Source organism: Orbicella faveolata, unplaced genomic scaffold (assembly GCF_042242905.1).
Source record: "Orbicella faveolata isolate gen_17 unplaced genomic scaffold, um_ofav_v1 contig_14, whole genome shotgun sequence".
Classification (NCBI taxonomy): domain Eukaryota; kingdom Metazoa; phylum Cnidaria; class Anthozoa; order Scleractinia; family Merulinidae; genus Orbicella; species Orbicella faveolata.
Genome location: NW_028301541.1, coordinates 23,087,242 through 23,108,176, shown reverse-complemented (window position 1 = coordinate 23,108,176; position 20,935 = coordinate 23,087,242). Strand labels below are relative to the sequence as shown.

The 20,935-nt window shown below is 40.7% G+C and overlaps 3 protein-coding genes across 5 annotated transcripts; all 3 read left to right on the top strand.

Moving 5' to 3' along the window:
- The first annotated feature begins 3,384 nt into the window (after positions 1–3,384).
- On the top strand, positions 3,385–8,368 carry LOC110046157 (uncharacterized). The gene is made up of 7 exons (XM_089286082.1): positions 3,385–3,462; positions 4,320–4,435; positions 4,768–4,853; positions 6,243–6,340; positions 6,894–6,938; positions 7,049–7,141; positions 8,043–8,368. Exons 1-7 carry the CDS (start codon positions 3,385–3,387, stop codon positions 8,073–8,075), a joined length of 549 nt encoding a protein of 182 aa, XP_089142208.1. The 3' UTR covers positions 8,076–8,368.
- An 87-nt stretch (positions 8,369–8,455) lies between these two features.
- LOC149114548 (uncharacterized) lies at positions 8,456–12,849 on the top strand. 3 transcript variants are annotated; one of them, XM_089287166.1, is made up of 7 exons: positions 8,456–9,218; positions 10,499–10,622; positions 10,923–11,008; positions 11,100–11,201; positions 11,669–11,713; positions 11,824–11,916; positions 12,492–12,849. In XM_089287166.1, exons 1-7 carry the CDS (start codon positions 9,141–9,143, stop codon positions 12,543–12,545), a joined length of 582 nt encoding a protein of 193 aa, XP_089143292.1. In that variant the 5' UTR covers positions 8,456–9,140; the 3' UTR covers positions 12,546–12,849. The 3 variants fall into 3 exon arrangements, with proteins under 3 accessions (XP_089143292.1, XP_089143293.1, XP_089143291.1); XM_089287167.1 differs by lacking the exon at positions 11,100–11,201; XM_089287165.1 differs by having other exon boundaries at positions 10,923–11,201.
- Positions 12,850–17,234: 4,385 nt separating this feature from the next.
- LOC149114547 (uncharacterized) lies at positions 17,235–20,881 on the top strand. Its single transcript, XM_089287170.1, has 7 exons — positions 17,235–17,438; positions 18,316–18,439; positions 18,774–18,859; positions 18,949–19,047; positions 19,408–19,452; positions 19,563–19,655; positions 20,556–20,881. Exons 1-7 carry the CDS (start codon positions 17,361–17,363, stop codon positions 20,586–20,588), a joined length of 558 nt encoding a protein of 185 aa, XP_089143296.1. The 5' UTR covers positions 17,235–17,360; the 3' UTR covers positions 20,589–20,881.
- Positions 20,882–20,935: the final 54 nt, after the last annotated feature.

The following is a 20,935-nucleotide window of genomic DNA, read 5'->3' as shown; positions in this document are numbered from 1 at the left end:
TTGTGGCAGTATACCTTCTGTTCTTTCAACTTTGTCAGTTCCTGGGGGGGGGGGGGGGAACTCCCATATATGAAGGATGGGGGTGCTTGTCAGAAATTATTTTTAAAAGAGCCCCTAAGAGGTACCAAGATCCTGCTATGTGGACGTGGCTTGAAATTGGTTTCACCCCTAAAAGGTACCATTTCTAAAACAGCACATTTTCTACTGTCATTTTTTCGGCTCAATACCCTAAAAGGGACTGCAAAAGCTCCTGCTGTGTGGACCTTTTGAGGCTGAACACCCTAAGAGTACCAAAATCATGTTTTTAAGCCCGAAAAGGGTACGACAAGCACCCCCGCCCTTTATATGTGGGAGTCCCCCATCCCCAGGGCATCAGTTATTTATCTTTCTTTTGTTGGAGTATGCCGCTCACTGGAAACAATTCCCCCATCAAGTCACTATGTCTTGTGGGTACAAGTTAAGCAGCCGTTTCAATCTCCCCCCTCTTCTGACACATGGCAACAATATTTCATCCTTGAATTTTGCTTGCTTTCCGCCCTCTTCCTTCTCAGCCGTTGTTTGGGTGGTTAGACAACGCCAAAAGCATTGCGCAACAGGCCGAACGTCAGCGAGTGAGACAGTTGTAGAAATTAATGGGTTGATTTTCTGCACCGTCTCGAAGGCCTTCTCGACGATGAGCCTGAGGGAGATGAGAGAGATGACCCTGGGGAGGAGGTTGCTCTCTTGTCGGCGTGATACTGTCGTCTTACTCGAGGACGATCGAGGGCAGCCCTACCCTGCGAGCGGAGGGCAGTCCATGGTACATGGTGCTTACTTAGATTTTCGTAATGCTCTGTTCTGGAATGTGTGTGACATGCACGCATTTTGCATACGAACAAGATGGAACGAGCAATCCTCTTTCCTTCCCACGTGCAGCCCCACTAGCAAGCGTTGTGAAATAGATACCATTGGCCTTAGCACGGAGCTTTTTAATAGATCAGTGCGGGACTCAATTTAGTCTGTGTATTTGTTGCCCTCTGTGACAGACCATCGATGTGAAGTTGAGAACAGTTCCTTAAAAAATTTCTGTATCACCGTTTACGGAAGGCAATTGCCAAGTTCCTAGGCCTCAATATTTTTCCGCGGTCAATCGTTTCCGGATACGTCACCGAAATCAATTGAACGTGAAGGCCTGGAAGAAAGCCGTGAGCTAGGCAAGGAACTCTCACCAATATTATCTGGAGAACAAACTGAGTTACAGAAGGTCGAAAGGACTGAGGGAGAATTCTGCTAGTCGAGGAGAGTGCAGATGCAAGGCTGTCGGAGGAAAATGCTTGCAACTGCATTTATTACATGATTTTTACATGGCAAAGGTTGCCCATCCCGCCAAGGAGTGTATTATATAGTGCAAATTAATATAATACTGGGCTGTGCATGGTGCTCTTACAAAAAAAAATAAATCAAATTTGTCAAATGTTAAAATGTGCCCGTAGGGACAGTCTGAGAGGGGTCCCAGGTTTGAACTGGGCGTATGTTGGCTGGCTGTTGTATTCTGTCATTGTTCTTAGGAAGAAGCTGTTCTTGTAAATCTGTGGGTTGATGTAGGTTGCCTGTGATCTTGTGTTGTAACTTGAAGGCACCCTCAGGTGACCTGGGATGGAAATAGTGTTTCTGCCATGTAACGATTCGTGAAAAAACTATGCGGTGACATTTCCTTCTTAATTCAAGTGGTGGCCATTCAAGATCGTTTAACAACTGTATCACTATGCCATGTTCCCTTCTGTATTCTGGCTGCCCGCCTCTGGATGGTTTCCACGCTCTTCGCATCTTTCTTTGGATGGGGATCTCACACAGCTGATGCATACTCTACATGTGATCTTTCCAGGGCTATATATGCTTGCTCCTTGATCTGTTGCGGACATTGGATCCTTGATCTGTTGCACTTTGTTCAAGTCAGAGGATTCTTCCTTCCCGAACTCCTTTCCAGGGCTCTGCGAGGGGTTAAGGTATGGGTCTGTTGGTAGCGTTCTGTCTCTCAGGACCCAGTAGCGTGCGTTGCAGACGGAAATAACCCCTGTAAATAACTGTTATATCCGCTTTAAAAATCAGCGGTATGTGGCGGCTGCGACAAAGGTTACGGGCTCTGAGGCGAAATTTATCTGGGACAACATCAAGAGGTCGACAACGACAAAACGACGCCAGTTGATAAAAGAAAAATGGCCTACTTGTCTATAAGCTGTATAAGCTGTTAAGGCTGGTTTTCATTAGCGACGGAGTCGTAGTCGGAGTCATAATCAGAAGATTAAAGCGATACGATCTAGTGGAAATCAAACCGACGGAGTCGGAAGAAGAACACCCATTCCGCTTATGACTCCGTCGGTTACGATCTAGTGAAAACTAGACTGTCGGAGTCGGAAGCAAAACCGGAAGAATACACCAAGCACAATGCTCGATTCCGGGCCTTGTGATTGGTTGGTTCTTCCGCTTCTGCTTCCGACTCCGATAATCTGTTTTCACTAGATCATAAGCGACGGAGTCGTAAACGGAATCGGAAGAAATGGAAACGTTCTGATTCTTCCGACTCCGATTCCGTCGAGCTTATGACTCCGCTTACGACTCCGATTTTCGATTTTCACTAGGTCGTAAGCACTCTTACGTCTCTGACTACGACTCCGACACCTACTCCGTCGCTAGTGAAAACCAGCCTTTAGTTTAGCTATGGCCCTTTTGGAGAACAACTGTACGCGAGTTTTCAGGCGACAGTTCTGACGATGTCTGTGTTTGTTTGTTTGTTTGTTTTTTTATGTCTTTTTTTATTTTTTCACTTTATTCAGTCCAAATGTAATATCGTCATTGTGAGTAGCCTTTGAGGTGGTCTGATGTATGTCAATTGTACAAGTCAAGCTTTAGTGAACCGTGGCCAGAAAAGCATTCCAAACACTTCTAAAATACAGTCGGTTATTTCGTATTATTTAGCTTGAAGGAACACAAAGTTGTGCTGCTCTTCTTAAGAAAGAGCAACTAAAAAGGATTGGACGCTTTACGAAGTGAAAAGCCAGAAAATATCGATAACAATTTGAGAAACATTTGTATGCTGATATTTATAGATTTAGGACAAAAAATGATATCTACTTCAGCGTTCAATTTCAAATCAAGCAAAAAGGAAACAATGTGTCAAGGTTGGATATCAATTCGCTGCATTGATTGGCTCCTTGAAATAACGTGACGGTCGTTAGGGTCTTTATTGACTGTAACTTCCTTAACTACCATGTAAATCAGGAAGGGTAGCTGCGTACTACCGTTGCTGAGACGCATCTGAAAAGGGGTTCATTTCGCTGCTTCCTACTCTACGATTCACTAGAACTCTTACAGCACGCTCGGGCCGTCGTTAATAGCGAAGAAAACATGGCGATCTTGGTTCGTACTTGCTGCTGCGGCTGTGATCTGCGGACAGGTATTCTGCTCATCGGCATCTTTGGTCTGGTAGGTATTGTGTTGCTTCCCCGTTCGGTTTCGAGTAGTCTGTTTATGCTTATAAATTGGGCGTCTAGATGACGTTATGTACTTGCGTCTGTCCTGGTGCTATCTAGAAACGACGGCGTGATACAAATACTAGTTTTGTGTAAAGTTTGTTGCGGTTTGGGAAAACTCAGGGTTAGGGTTAGACAAGACCCCGAATCTGGCTCGCTTTGAGTTACACTGAAATAAAGCAGAAATTTAGTAAAAATTGCAACTCAGATAAAATTTAACCGTTTCGATATTCGTTCAGTGATAACCTCAATCAAAACCTACGCACTCGGATGAATTAGTGCAGGTGAACCAGATCTTTCCTTAAGGAGGAAAAGTACAGTTTACAACTAACGAACAATTTGTACATTAGTTTTGCTAATACTTTCTCATTTAGTTAAACATTAAGATTACTCAGTTGATTTGTTCAGTATTATTATATGGTATCCGTAAAATCTTCCACCTCTTGCAAAAGGAATATTGCTTAATATGTTAATTTTATAAAACCTGTTTGACGAATGCTGCTTTCAAATTCTTCCTTCTTCTTCCATGTGGCAGGCTCTCTCAGTCGAGTACCATCGAGGCGTCCTGTATTAATCTTCACAAAGAGGTTGACTTGTCGATTTTATATTTAAAATTTTAAACCCGTAATCATCTTCTACCCATGCAAAGGATAATTTTAGCTTGTGTTTTGCGCCATATTCAATCTGACGGGGAATGAACTTGACGAACTGACTAACTTCCCAGAGGGCCATCAAATTTAAGTGACTCCATAACCCTAAAAAACCGGTAAACAGTGTTGAAATAATTCTTACTTTTCCTCTTCCTGACAGCTTTACTCGGGTTATGTGATGTATGCCAATTATAGTGTCTACAAAACCCTTAATGACATCGAAAACACATACAGTTCATCGCCCCTTGATGATAGTGACTTGCCTGTGGCTTACAAGTATTTTAAAGGTACGTGTCTGTTATTTTCTTCTCCGTTTTCGTTGCTTCATCGCTCTACAAGAAATATATGAAGAGCCATAATGATTACCTGGCTCAAAGCAGATTTTGTATTTTGAGGGAGCCTTGTAGTCTTAGGGAACTTTTGAAAGCATAACTTACTCCAAATGAAATCTTATCTTTTCGGTGCCAATTCCCCGTATTCGCATGGTGGTGACATTTGTGAGTGTTCGGTACATATGAGTTGGCCTGAAGATTCGATTTTATTTATGCTGACGAGAACTCGCAACAAATCAAACGACAAAATGTTTTTCTTTTTTTCGTTTTTGTTAGTTATTATCCGCTTGTACCCCGTCGGAGTGGTTTTTGGAGGCATCTCGATGCTGGCAAATGCTCTACTGCTGTGGTCTTACGATTCGGTGAGTACAAGTCCTTATTTGCCAATATGGGTGTCTAGAAAGCGAAGACTGAAGACCCCTCGAAAACAAAGACCCCCTAGAAAACGAAATTCTACCCGTGAGGCGAAAGATCGATGGCACAACGCTTCGTTCGGTCACGTACTGTGGAAACAACCCAATAAATTTTACGGAAGTCGTCCTGACAAGTCTAGCCAGGGCGTTACAAAAACTAAGACCCTCAAAAAACGAAGACGTAAGACCTAAGAACCCGGTCAAAACTGTCGGCGAAATTAGCACTGAATAAGACATTAAATTGAATCACGCGCGTTGTGACCCCAACAAAACGAAGACAGAACTTATGGTAAACGAAGATGGAATCGCGGCCTAGCTTTTTCTTAGCTTTTCCCCCGGACGTAAACCGATGTAATGCTGCGCAAAGGTTTGCTCGCGTAAGGGCAAAGGGTTGTGTGACGGAACGGAATACTAAGGATATCTTCGCAAATCTTGAAATAATGCTTTGCAGCGGCTTCAAATGATGCTTTTGAATGCTAAGTGGGTCTTGATCTTTGTTTATTACTCCGTTTACATCGTTTGGTGTTTACCTCAGTTGAGCGCTGTTATATGACAGAAAGTCACGCCAACATCGCAAATTCATGTCGCGTGATTGCGCGTCACGACGTGATGGCTCGAAAGGTCATCAGGCTATAGGGGTGTTTCGGCGGAAAAAATAACAGCACTTCTTGTTTGTAAGACCGGGCACGATCTCGAATGATGTCGACTTTTCGGACGTTCAAGCTTCCCCAGCTAGTAAGGACTGACAACTTGACAACGGAATTGACCTATGCATCCCGTGCTGCAATTGCAACTAATTGGCCTTTACACAGCATAAAATGTCACGTAACCCTTAAGTCGACGGTTTACATCAGTTTACGTCGAGCGTCTTAGGTCTTAATTTTCCCAGATGAACACAAAATAGATAGAAACATTCTGCTCCCACGAAAAACAACACGACAACAGCTAGAAAAGAAACAAGATGGATTGATAAGGCAGGATTTCAATAGACACGTCAGCACGATTCGATCACATACAGTGATTTGGAGGGGGTCCTCGTTTTCAAGGGGGTCTTCCTTTTCTAGGGGGTCTTCGTTTTCGAGGTCTTCGTTTTCTAGGAGGTCTTCGTTTTCTAGGGGGTCTTCGTTTTCGAGGTCTTCGTTTTCTAGGAGGTCTTCGTTTTCAAGGGGGTCTTCGTTTTCGAGGTCTTCGTTTTCTAGGGGGGTCTTCGTTTTCGAGGGGTTTTGTCTTCGGTCTTCGGTCTTCGGTCTTCGCTCTCTATACACCCTTGCCAATATTGCTGCCGTACTGACTCAATCATTCCCTCATCGACAATTTTTTTATTATTATTCATTTCAGAGAAACCCGTATCTGGCTTTCCCTTACTTGATCTGGAACATTTTATGCTTCTTTACACTTTCGGACTCACGATCTTTCTCGTTGTAATTTGGAACGGGGTAAGTCGATCGGTTGTTCGCAAGTTGCAACAACGACAACAGCAACAACTAGCTTTATTTGCAAGACCATAAATACATACAGTGTTGCAAAAACGTTTGTAAACAAAAACTAAAACAGTAACGATTATCGTGATCATATAATAATGTTATGATATAGCAGTCAAGTTACATTGGTTTGATTTGAAAGTAGAATATTCCGTAAATCAAAGCAAGATGAAATAAACAAACGTTGCGTTGTAGTGGAAAAGATAACAGCTACCTCTCTCGCTCCCAGAGCCCACGTGTCTTTTGGTCAGGCGCTGACCAAAAGACACGTTTGCTCTGGGATTGAGATTGCCATGTTTTAAACCAAGGCACGCATGCGCCGTGAAACCGGAACTCCTAAAATCGTGGAGTCCGGAAATTGATTATTCCAGAGCTCCGTGTCTTGGCGCTGTCCAAAAGACACGTGGGCTGTGGGAACGAGATTGTGCCTGCAAATACTATAAAAGCAAAAATCATACCAGGTAAAAATGTTGAAGATCGTGAGTTAGCGAAACATTTTTATTTGCAGATCCAGTATCACTTTGTGGTGTATACTCTATATTGGCTCTTATCGGTAAGTTATCTACACTTTTCTTAATTAGAACATTCCCCTGTCATGAACCTATATTTTCTTGCGTTATTTCTTCACCGAGATGTGATAAAAATGTTTTTATCTTCTCCTAGATCTACCTCATCATCGTGGTGTACTCGTACATCCAAACCCTTCGTGAAGATCCGTCAGCATTTGATATTGTAATCGACCCTAACGTTGTCGTGGTAATTAAAATAGCTGTTCTGTTATAGAATGTTTTTATCCAATGTATTTGCATTTTGTTTGTGGCAGTATAATGTGGAAATTACCGAACACTGTCCCTTTGACTGGAATAATTTCGAGTCAAAAGGTTGCTATAGCTGGGTTTCCAAATTTGGGAGGGAGTAAAACAAAATATCACGACAAAGGTATGTCAGCCTGGAATCAGATATAAGAGTTCCTTGTTGTTCCTGACTTAATCGCGCTCTAACCCTCACGAGTTCTTTGGGCAAAACCCTTGCTTCTCAAAGATTGTTTTGTGCAAGTAGTCTTAGCATTTCGTGCATCATGGATTTTATTGTAATCATTAAAATAACACAACTTATTATGAGTGTCGATACAAAACAAAATGTTCAAGTTGTTCCCAGATAGAACTCAGGATTGCCGGCCAGGGCAACACGGTGGTTTGATTTACGGCTTTGTATTGAAACGTTGCTTAGTTTGAAGAAACACTCCTGGGATTAGAAACTGTACTTTTAATTTTGTAAAGACAGAAAAGACAAACTTCTGTTGACTTTATTCCTGCGCTTAACCTATTCCAGCTAGTTCCTCTTTTTCTTGTTATCACATGACTAATCGCATGGAATAATTAACGTTAATTTCGCTCCAAAAGTACGAAATACGAAAAGGAAAGAAAAGAAAGAAACAAATAGAAACAAATCTGTAAAAAACAAAGTGCAAATCAGTTTAAGTTCTCGGATTACAGCACTAGGCAGCACCATAATCGGCTTCTTTATATTTGCAAAACTCTCTTTAAAGGGTTAAGCCCTTGCTCAGTCTCTTATATACGAACATAAGGATGTGCACGTTTGTTTGTTTATTTTATTTATTTTACTTATTCATTTATTTTTTTCATTTTATACACAGATGCAGCCTGCACCGTATGCAAAGTTTCCTTGAAGTTCCGGGTGAATGTAACTGTCGACAGACTCGACAAGGCAATACGTCCAGCTGCTTTTTTGGGGGGTTGTATAATGTTTTAGCATACTGCATGCATAGTTTGCTGAAGTAGACTCTTACTCGTTCCCAGGCGCCAAGAGCGCGACGAAAACAGCGGGGTTAGGAAAAGCGACGCCTGGGAACGAATCAAGAAGAACATTAATGTTAAGAACTAACGAAGTTGTGCGCAATTTATATGTAAGCATCCATTGTTGCAGAAGTAGAATAATACAATAAAAAGCACATTGAGGAAATTTTTGCTGCCCTAGCTTGTCACTGAGTGTATAGAGATATTTGTATTTCAGACGCATTGATTTTCTTATGACAGTGGCAGTAATTCATATCAGGGATAAGTTTGTGCGTTGGAATATTACCATTGAAATTGTGATTGCTCAGCACACGCCATACTTGGTTTGTTGTAGCTTGAATATTGGGCTTTCTGTAAGAAAAAACTCCCTCATAGTGATTCCAGCTTACCTGCAAGACCGTCGAGACTGATTAAAAGCCAACGTTTTTTACTCCAAGCACTACTTTCTGTGAAAACTAGACGCTTCGTCAAGAAATGTCACAGAATAAAGAAGGGCCTTCTCATCTATCCTTTCAAGTGACTAGCGATAAAGCAAGCTGTTGACGCTCTACGTTAGGAACGTCTGGGACTATGATCTCCCATTTGGCGACCAAATACGACTACGAAGAAGAACGGCTAGTAATTTATGACTCGGCCTGAGTAATTATAAATTTCTAAGGCCAAAAACGTGTTAAAAGTTAGATTTCCATCGAAAGACACACAAAAGCAACAATATTTTGAATGAAAAGCGGTTATTTCAATGTTCCCAAGAGATCTCCACCCAACGGTGGCAACGAGGAAACGAAACTAATACCAGCGTGCATTACGATCGTAGCATCCACGTGCACACCACCTGGTATTAGACTGAGTTGCAGACGCGTTCATTTCGCTGCGCCGTACTCTACGTCTCACAAGAACCTTTACAGCACGCCAAGGGGGTCGTTACATTAAAAACATTTATGGCGATCTTGGTTCGTACGTGCTGCTGCGGCTGTGATTTGCGGACAGGCGTTCGGCTAATCGGGATCTTTGGCCTGGTAGGTGTTGTGTTTCCCCGCCGTTTAGTTTCGAGTTGTTTGTTCTGTCTGTTTGTCTTGTGTTTCTAGGTAACGCTCCTTATGCTATCTGAGAAACACTACGTGATGCAAAGGCCAGTTATATGTAAAATATGTTGCTGTTTGGGTCAATGGCGGTTTGCGAGTACGAGTCAGCAATGTTAGCTCGGGATAACAAGTCGACCCCTTGCTCGGCATGACAAACACTAACTTGACGGAAAAGAAATATAGATATTTAAAAAAAAAACAAAAAACAATCGCAACTCGTACAAACCAGTGCATTTATTCCGAATGGTAAAGACAATCAAAAGCTTGTCATTTCGAGGTATGTTACTCGTGGCAGATGAATCCAAAGTGAACTCGGCATTCTTACTTATCGCGGAAGTTTTAAGAAGTTCTTAGAACTATCCATGCGCCATTGGTTTATGCTAATGCTATGCGCTGTTGCCGCGCTGGACTAAATTCAAGAATTAAAATTCGACTTAAACACGGCAGTAGGAGACATAAAGTCATAATTTATTTTAATGTATGTTGTGTTTTTAAGGTTTGTTTTGTTGTTTCTGATCTAATTTGAATTTGACGCAATTTGGCGCACTGTTGGGCCAAATTCATTTGAGTTCGCCATTGCACTAACTACGTTTGGAATAGGCCTTAGTAATTTTCATTTCGTTAAATAATTCGCCGGATTACCTAGTTAGTTGGTGTTATTTTATAACATCAGTGGAATCTTCTGAATCTATCATTCTATCTATCAATTTAATGAATCTTATTCATTAAATTGTAGATAATTTTAACTTTAGCTAAGGTATATTTTATTGTGTGATTAGTGTCCCCAATTAGTTTTTTTTTAAAGCTGAAGACTAATGACACTTAAATGAAGTCATTCATTCATTCATTCAGTCAGTCAGTCAGTCAGTCAGTCAGTCATTTATTCATTTATTCTTGTAAAAAGGAATATTGCTTTATAAAAGTGGTGCACGAGTGATGTTTTCATCTAGTTTAATTTCCCGGAACTAGTTCCTTCTTTTTCCACATCTCATATGATCCCGGGCTTTGTCGTGTAGCATCAAGGTCGCGTGTATTAATTTCTAAATTTTGTGCTTAGAATTTTTGACCTGCAATCATCTTCCAAGTATCCAAAGGATGTGTTTACGCCATATTCATGCGGATGCCTACCAGACGGCCATTAAATTTAACTTTTAACTTCTTAACTGGCTGGTAAACAATGTTAGAATAAATCTAACTTTCCCTTATTTCACCAGCTTTCCGGAAGTTATATGATTTATTCTGGTTGCCATTCCTACCAAACTCTTACTGCCGAAATGAAAGACACGTCAAGTCCATCACCCCTTGAAGATATGCCCGTGGATTACAAGTATTTTAAAGGTAGGTCTATCTTTTCCGCAGTCGTTCGTTCTCTCTCTGTTTTCTTGCTCTATCGCTCGACAAGAAATGCACGTTACAATAAGCAAAATGCTTATTGACCGGCCTGGTTTTAACCATGGGCAGACTAGCCTTAGGAAGAGGAGCTTTTGAAAGTGAAATTTCCTCCAAAGGAAATCTTCCCTTTTAAGCCAATTTCGCAGAAGCTCAGAGTGATTATTTTAGGGCCTGTAACAAATTGCAATTACTGACAGAAAGGTTTTTTTAATTATTGCTATTATGACTTTTATAATTATTGATTAGCTATTACCAACCTGGGCCTCGTTGGAGTGGCTTTTGGAGGCATCTCGGTGCTGGCAAATTTGCTGTTGCTGTGGTCTTATGAATCCGTAAGTGCAGGTTTTTATTTATTAGCCAGTAAATATTTGCTCCTGCACCGACTCGATCGTTTCCTCATCAACTTTTTTATCTTCATTTCAGAACAACCCGTATCTGGCTTACCCTTACGTTGTATGGAACATTTTTATGCTTCTTTTCACTTTTGGAGTCACAATCTTCTTCATTGCAATCTGGAACAATCTGGTAAGGTGTTCGGAGTTGTTTCCAGAATGCGGCTCGTGTTCCCACAGCATTTCTCGTTCTCCCAAACTTCCACTCGTGTTTCTATAACTCGATAGAAACACAGTACATGTTTTCTACTTCTTAAATATTGGATTTCAGAGGTGGTCGCTTACGAAAGTTTCGAAAGTATTAACCACTTATTAACCGATAGTGAGGGCTTTACGGGAAAATCTCAAACCGAGAACTTGCCGCAAGAACGAGGACTGAGATTTTCCCGTAAAACCGAACAGGCGAGGTTAATAAGTTATTTATTACATGGCATTTTGCTTTGTTTTTGCAGGTCCGTAAGCGGTCCTTGGGCGCAAACCTTAAAGTAATAATCAGTATTTATCTCAGCAGATACCTGCAAATACTATCAAAACACAAGTCATACCGTGTAGGAATTGTCTGAAGATCGAGAGTTAACTAAAAATATTTTTAATTTGCAGTACTCGTTTGTGTTTTTGGGAAATACTTTGGGATGGCTCTTATCGGTAAGTTATCTACACTTGTCTAAATTAAAAGATTCCTCTGCCATGAACCTATATTTTCTTGCGTTATTTCTTCACCGGGATGTAATAAAAATGTTTTTATCTTCTCGCAGATCTACTTCATCATCGTGGTTTACTCGTACATCGAAACCCTTCGTCAAGATCCGTCAGCATTTGATCAGAGGCCTAGACCGGTCACCCTACCGGTAATTAAAGTAATGTTCTAAAAACGTCTCTGAGGCGCCGTCCGCACTACGCCGGTGAAATTGGAAAACCCAGCTTTATTTCTACGGTTAGGTCTACCGTCCACACTAATCCGTCACGAAAACTGAGCTTTTCGAAAACGCTCTTCAAACCGGAGGAATTTGAAAACGCCGGCTTTTCGTTTTCGCGTGGACGGAGAACATTTTCAAAAGGGAACCTTTCGAAAACGATGTAGTCACGCCGATAATCGTGTGATTTCCCTGCACGCGGTTTCCTAAAATAAAAAATCCAAAATGACCGGTGATCGTTGCGTTCTTAAATTCTTCCGCGGTAGAGTGGATGGATAACATTTGATGCGTTTTCAGAGCCGGTAAAACCTCCGTTTTCAAACTCCTCCGCCGTAATTTGGACGAGGCCTATGAAAGAACCAAATAAATAATACACGCTTTCGAAAGCAGAGTAAGTACCAGAATGTTCCGGTACGTAAGTAAGTCGCGGCTGAATGACTTCCGGTTCTAGACTGTTGTAGAGGCAGTCCTGAAAGTTTACTGAGGCTCTTTGTTTGTTTTCCTCGTAGATGCAGGTGCAGCCTCCACCTTATGCAAAGCTCCAAGAAGTTACGGCAGAATGAAACTGTCAACGAGGAAAAACGTCCCGTTGCTGCTTTTTTCGTTTTTTTGGGTTGTTTTAGCATACTTTAATACCACGTGTATTACATTCTTCCTCGTTCCCAGGCGCCATTGGATTTCGGCGGTAAAGAGCGAGGAAACAGGGAGCTTGGGGCGAGAGAGACTTGTGGTCGGGAGGAGTGACGCCTGGGAACGAATCAGGAAGTACGTTAATCACATCAAGAACAAACGAACTCCTGTGCAATTTATATGTAAGCATTCCTGATGCAGATGTAGAATAACAAAATAAAAAGCACACTGAGTTAATTTTTGCTGCCCTTGTCACTGAGTGTATAGATATTTTTTTCAGACGCATTTACTTTTTAAACAAACGAGCAACCTCGTTGTTCGACTCTTCGTTTCTTACTGCGCAAGAAACAAGCGACTCCGCCATTATAGACTCGATTTTGATTGGTATTAAAAACGATGGAAAGCTATTAAACAAGTTGCCTAGGGAAGCCAAGAAACACCCCTTGTTTGCTTTTTCTCTTCTTTCTACATCTCCAGCACCTTTCTAAGAATTCTTGCCGACCCCAACAATGCACATCTCTTTATCAGTCCAACAGGAAAGCCCACCTCAATGGCTCTCATTATTATTATTGTTATTATTATTATTATTATTATTATTATTATTATTATTATTATTATTATTATTATTATGTGAAGTTGAGAAACAGTTCCTTGAAAAAATATCTGTATCACTGTTCACTAGTTCCTAGGCCTCAATATTTTTCCGCGGTCAATCGTTTCCGGATACGTCATCGAAATCAACTGAACGTGAAGGCCTGGGAGAAAGCCGTGAACTACTGCAAGGAACTCACCAATATTATCTGGAGAACAAACTGAGTTACAGAAGCTCGAAAGGAATGAGGGAGAAATCTGCCAGGCTGTCGGAGGAAAATGCTTGCAACTGCATTTTTTACATGATTGTTACATGGCAAAGGTTGCCCATCCCGCCACGGAGTGTATTATATAGTGCAAATTAATACTGGGCTGTGCATGGGGCTCTTACAAAAAAATAAATAAAATTTGTTAAAAATGATAAAATGTGCCCGTAAAGCCAGACTGAGAGCGGTCTGGTTTGAACTGGCGTATGTTGGATGGCAAGCTGTTGTGTTCTGTCATTGTTCTTAAAAAGAAACTGTTCTTGTAGATCTCTCCTCGTGTCCCTGGGTTGATGAAGGTTGCCTGTGATCTTGTGTTGTAACTTGAAGGCCCTTCAGGTGACCTGGGATGGAAATAGTGTCTCTACCATGCAACGATTCGTGAAAAACTTCTATGCGGTGACATTTCCCGATCTTTCCCTCTTAGTTCAAGGGGCGGCCATTCAAGATCGTTTAACAACTGTGTCACTATGCTATCTTCCCTTCTGTATTCCCCCGCCTCTGGATTGTTCCCACACTCTTCATATCTTTCTTTAGATGGGGATTCCACACAGCTGATGCACACTCTACATGCGATCTTTCCAGGGCTATATACGCTTGCTCCTTGATCTGTTGTGGACATTGGATCCTTGATCTGTTGCAATTTGTTGAAGTCAGCGGATTCTTCCTTCCCGAACTCCCGTTCCAGGGCCCAGCAAGGGATTAAGGAATGGGTCTGTTGGTAGCGTTCGGTCTCTCAGGACCCAGTAGCGTGCGTTGCAGACTGAAATAACCCCTGTAAATAATATATCCGCTTTAAAAATCAGCGGTATGGGGCGTCTGCGACAAAGGTTTTAATGACTCTGAGGCGAAATTTATCTGGGACAACATCAATAGGACGCCGATGAAAAAACCACGCTAGTTTATAAAAGACAAATGGCCTACTAGTCTATAAGCTGTATAAGCTGTTAGTTTAGCTTTGGCCCTTTTGGAGAACAACGACAGTTCTGGCGACGTCTGTGTTTGTTTTTTATTTTATTTTTTATTTTATTTTTTCACTTTATTCAGTCCAAATGTAATATCGTCACTGTGATTAGCCTTTGAGGTGGTCTAATGTTTGTCAATTGTACAAGTCAAGCTCTAGTGAACCGTGGCCAGAAAAGCATTCCAAATACTTCTAAAATACAGTCGGTTATTTCGTATTATTTAGCTTGAAGGAACACAAAGTTGCGCTGCTCTTCTTAAGAAAGAGCAACTAAAAAGGGTTGGACGCTTTACGAAGTGAAAAGCCAGAAAATATCGATAAAAATTTGAGAAACATTTGTATGTATATTTATAGATTTAGGACAAAAAATGTTATCTACTTAAACACGGAGCGATCCTATAAAAGGCAAGGACACGCCACCTTTGAAGCACTTTGTTGCCTTTTTTGTGCAATTGTGGAAAGCTGAAACTAACGGTCGCATAACATACAAGTCGTGGAAATATCGTTTTTTTTCGTTAAAACAACGGAGTCATTGACGTAGAATAATAGAAGGTGAATAATAAAATTACAGTGAAAATAAAACTTATGTTAACACTTAAGAAGATGCCTCTGAAAGAACAAAAACGATGAATTATCTTCGTCACCTCACGGAACATTCAAATTTCGCCGCTAACTAAAATAACAAAGCTGACGCCTGCGATCAACGAGCTATCTGTTTCCATTTATCTCGGCATGCCGAGAACGAAAACAAATCTCGTAAGAGGTGACTTTGGTTAGCCTGTGAACAGACGGATTTATGAGCGTTATGATGGTGCAAACAAAATGCAAATTGAACAATGCTGAGTTATTCTTCAAACTGTTCTATATTCAGAGGAAGGAAATTGGAAACAAAAAGTACTACGAAGAAACAAGAGAACTTGAAAAATAGCAAAGTGAGATCTCACCTGAATATTGACGTTAGAAAGGAGGAGGAAGACTCGTGGCTGAATGCAATAAAAACCAAAATTGCGTTCGTAAAAGGCCGACGGAATTTTACTGAGCAGCAAGAGTACAACAGCAGCCAATGTTCTCCTTACCGTATCTCTTAAACATAAGCATAAGCACAAGGAATAGAACTTTTTCCATTTTCTTATGCTTATGCTTATGCTTATGTTGTGAATACTTGAGTGTGAACGGGGCATACATAAGCATAAGCGTAAGCATAAAGGGTTTTCTTGTCAGCGGAATACACAAAAATAAAATCCAGGCCCGCTCTGTCAGAATCTGTCAGCTGAAAACATGGCGACGCAGGTGAACGAAAAGTTGGCGGAATCTGTCCGCAATTATCCTTGTCTGTGCGACAAAAAATCGGCAGACTTTAATTCTTGTACAAGGTTATAATAATCGCCTTGTGTCTTTCTTCTCATAAAAATGTTTCTTATCCAGACCTTTCTCGGTTTTCTTTGTGTTTGTCTTTGCATAGGCAATCTTCTTCGATTTCTAAGGCTTAACAGTAGCAACAATCCAATTTCTACTTCGTTATCCGCCATCTTGGATTCCTGAGAGCTGAACTGCGCCTGCGCAATAGCCATCCTTATGCTTATGCTTATGTGACCCCGGTTCACACATATTTTTCTTATGTTTATGCTTATGCTTATGCTTATGTCAAAGTGTGAACCAGCCCTTAGATAACTGGCTGAAGAATAACCATATTACCGTAGATATAATATATTGCCTTCGCAGTCTGCTTGTATCTGGGTTTTTTTAAGAGTTTCAGTTACCAAACTTATTTCTCAACCGCGTTAATCCTCGAACGAGAAAAGGCACTCTAGCATCAAATGAACGAGACAGGGCATTTTATCGATTTGAGTAAACAGCTCGAATTCATACGATGGGCTTTCGCAAGAGGAACAAAATTATGAAGTTGAAATTAAAAAAGTCAGTTTTCTTTGTAAACTTTTCTCCTGAAGCTATCGCTTATTTAGTTCAAAAGGCATTGCTTACTTGTAAAATAGTACCGAAACAGGTAGAGTGTTTTTTCGGAGACGCGCGAAACAGTTGCCGCTAGCGACAAACGAGAACGTTTTGGGTCACGTGGCCTGAAGCCGTCAAATGAAAAGTCAAACACACGTGAGCACATTCCTTCGCGCGGTCTGTGACTCAGTACTTCCAGCCTGAGTTTTTCCCACGCGCTTCTTCTCATGATCAGTCGTCGATCTTTCGTTCTGATTGTTACTTAGTAGTGCAACCTAATACAGATAAAAGTTTTTTTGTAACATTTCTTTTCCTGAAGATCGATGTGAAGTGATAACGACGGACGAAAATGCGGTGACGACTTGCGATGATCTTATGCAAATCGTACGGGATAAATTAGAGTGTGTAGGAACGTGAAGGAATGTGATCACGTGCGCTTACCTATTCGGCGTCAGTTTTAGTCCACGTGGGCTTAATTCAAATACGCTTCTTGACAACGGCAACTGTTTCGCGCGTCTCTGAAAAAACAGTCTACCTGTTTCGGTAGTAAACCAGAAAATTACACCCGTCTCTCTCCAGAATTTTGTGGCAACGCGCTAAAATTAGACCTGAGTGAATAAGCCAATCAAATGGGAGCATTGGTCGTCCGTTGGGATTTGTGATTGGCAGGCTGAACACCTCAGCCTCGTCATATAGGTCGCTCCGTGTTTAAGCATTCAAATTCAAATCAAGCAAAAAAGAAACAATGTCAAGGTTGGATATCAATTCGCTGCATTGATTGGCTCCTAGAAATAACGTGACGGTCATTAGGGTCTTGAGTGACTGTAACTTCCTTAACTACCATGTAAATCAGGAAGGGCAGCTGCGTACTACGGTAATTGCTGAGACGCATCTGAAAAGGCGTTCATTTCGCGGTACTCTACGATTCACTAGAACTCTTAGAGCACGCTCAGGCCGTCGTTAACAGCGAAGAAAACATGGCGATTTTGGTTCGTACTTGCTGCTGCGGCTGTGATCTGCGGACAGGTATTCTGCTCATCGGCATCTTTGGTCTGGTAGGCATTGTGTTCCTTCCCCGCACGGTTTATGCCTATAAACTGCGCGTCTAGATAACGTTATATACTTGTGTCTGTCCCAGTGCTATCTAGAAACGGCGGCGTGATACAAATGCTAGTTTCGTGTAAAGTTTGTTGCTGTTTGGGTCAATGTTAGTTTGCGACTGCTTTTTTCTTGATGGGCCTCCTTTAGAAAAGGAAAACTCAGGGTTAGGGTTAGACAAGACCCCGAATCTGGCTCGCTTTGAGTTACACTGAAATAAAGCAGAAATTTAGTAAAAATTGCAACTCAGATAAAATTTAACCGTTTCGATATTCGTTCAGTGATAACCTCAGTCAAAACCTACGCACTCCGATGAACTAGTGCAAGTGAACCAGATCTTTCCTTAAGGAGGAAGAGTACAGTTTACAACTATCGAACAATTTGTACATTAGTTTTGCTAATACTTTCTCATTTAGTTAAACATTAAGACTACTCAGTTGATTTGTTCAGTATTATTATATGATATCCGTAAAATCTTCCACCTCTTGCAAAAGGAATATTGCTTAATATATTAATTATAAAAAATGTTTTACGAAGGCTGCTTTCAAGTACTTCCTTCTTCTTCCATGTGGCAGGCTTTCTCGAGTGCCATCGAGGCGTCTCTTCAAAGAGGCTGACTTGTCGATTTTATATTTAGAATTTTAAACCCGTAATCATCTTCCACCTATACAAAGGATAGTTTTAGGTGTTTTGCGTCATATTCAATCTGACGGGGAATAAATTAAACTTGACGAAACTAACCCCCCAGAGAAACATCAAATTTAATTGACTCCGTAACCCTAAAAAACCGATAAACAGTGTTGAAATAATTCTAACTTTTCCTCTTCCTAACAGCTTTACTCGGGTTATGTGATGTATGCCAATTATAGTGGATACAACACCCTTACTGACATCGAAAACGCATACAGTCCGTCGACCCTTGATGAAGACTTGCCTGTGGCTTACAAGTATTTTAAAGGTACGTGTCTGTTATTTTCTTTCTCCGTTTTCGTTGCTTCATCGCTCGACAAGAAATATATGAAGAAGCATAATGATTACCTGGCTTAAAGTAGATTTTGTATTTTGGGGGAGCCTTGTAGTCTTAGGGAACTTTTGAAAGCAGAACTTACTCCAAATGAAATCTCATCTTTTCGGTGCCAATTCCACCGTTTTCCCATGGTGGCGACATTGGAGAATGTTCGGTACATATGCGTTGGCCTGAAGATTCGATTTTATTTATGCTGACGAGAACTCGCAACAAATCAAAAGTACAAACACAAAATGTTTTTCTTTTTTCGTTTTTTTTTTTTTAGTTATTATCCGCTTGGGCCTGGTTGGAGTGGTTTTTGGAGGCATCTCGATGCTGGCAAATGCTCTATTGCTGGGGTCTTACGGTTCGGTGAGTACAAGTCCTTATTTGCCAATATTGCTCCCGTACTGACGCAATCATTCCCTCGTCGATAATTTTTTTTTTATTCTTCATTTCAGAGAAACCCGTATCTGGCTTTCCCTTACTTGGTCTGGAACATTTTTATGCTTCTTTACACTTTCGGACTCACGATCTTTTTCGTTGCAATCTGGAACGGGGTAAGTCGATCGGCTGTTCCCGAGTTGCAACAACAACAAGTAGCTTTATTTGCATGACCATGAATACATACAGTGTTGCAAAAACTTTTCTAAACGAAAACTAAAACAGTAACGATTATCGTGATCATACAATAATGTTATGATATAGCAGTCAAGTTACGTTGGTTTGATTTGAAAATAGAATATTGCGTAGATCAAAGCAAGATGAAACAAACAAACATTGCGTTGTAGTAGAAAAGATAACAGCTACCTCTGTGTTCGAATCGAAACTAATAGATGCCTGCAAATACTATAAAAACAAAAATCATACCAGGTAAAAATGTTGAAGATCGCGAGTTAACGAAAGATTTTTATTTGCAGTTCCAGTATGTCTTTGTGGTGAATATTCTATGGTGGCTCCTATCGGTAAGTCATCTACACTTTTCTTAATTACAACATTCCCCTGCCATGAACCTATATTTTCTTGCGATATTTTTTCACCGAGATGTGATAAAAATGTTTTTATCTTCTCCTAGATCTACCTCATCATCGTGGTGTACTCGTACATCCAAACCCTTCGTGAAGATCCGTCAGCATTTGATATTGCAATCGGCCCTAACGTTGTCGTGGTAATTAAAATAGCTGTTCTGTTATAGAATGTTTTTATCCAATGTATTTGCCTTTTGTTTGTGGCAGTATAATGTGGAAATTACCGAACACTGTCCCTTTAACTGGAATAATTTCGAGTCAAAAGGTTGCTATAGCTGCGTTTCCTAATTTGGGTAGGAGTAAAATAAAATCACGACAAAGGTATGTCAGTTTGCAATCAGGGATAAGAGTTCCTTGTTGTTCCTGACTTAATCGCGCTCTAACCCTCACGAGTTCTTTGGGTAAAACCCTTCTTTCTCAAAGATTGTTTTGTGCAAGTAGTCTTAGCATTTCATGCATCATGGATTTTATTGTAATCATTAAAAAAAACACAACTTATTATGAGTGTCGATACAAAACAAAATGTTCAAGTTGTTCCCAGATAGAACTCAGGATTGCCAGCCAGGGCAACACGGTGGTTTGATTTACGGCTTTGTATTGAGACGTTGCTTAGTTTGAAGAAACACTCCTGGGATTAGAAACTGTACTTTTAATTTTGTAAAGACAGAAAAGACAAACTTCTGTTGACTTTATTCCTGCGCTTAACCTATTCCAGCTAGTTCCTCTTTTTCTTGTTATCACATGACTAATCGCATGGAATAATTAACGTTAATTTCGCTCCAAAAGTACGAAATGCGAAAAGGAAAGAAAAGAAAGAAACAAATAGAAACAAATCTGTAAAAAACAAAGTGCAAATCAGTTTAAGTTCTCGGATTACAGCACTAGGCAGCACCATAATCGGCTTCTTTATATTTGCAAAACTCTCTTTAAAGGGTTAAGCCCTTGCTCAGTCTCTTATATACGAACATAAGGATGTGTACGTTTGTTTGTTTATTTTATTTATTTTACTTATTTATTTATTTTTTTCATTTTATACACAGATGCAGCCTGCACCGTATGCAAAGTTTCCTTGAAGTTCCGGGTGAATGGAACTGTCGACAGACTCGACAAGGCAACACGTCCAGCTGTTTTCTTGGGGGGTTGTATAATGTTTTAGCATACTGCATGCATAGTTTGCTGAAGTAGACTCTTACTCGTTCCCAGGCGCCAAGAGCGCGACGAAAACAGCGAGGTTAGGAAAAGCGACGCCTGGGAACGAATCAAGAAGAACATTAATGTTAAGAACTAACGAAGTTGTGCGCAATTTATATGTAAGCATCCATTGTTGCAGATGTAGAATAATACAATAAAAAGCACATTGAGGAAATTTTTGCTGCCCTAGCTTGTCACTGAGTGTATAGAGATATTTGTATTTCAGATG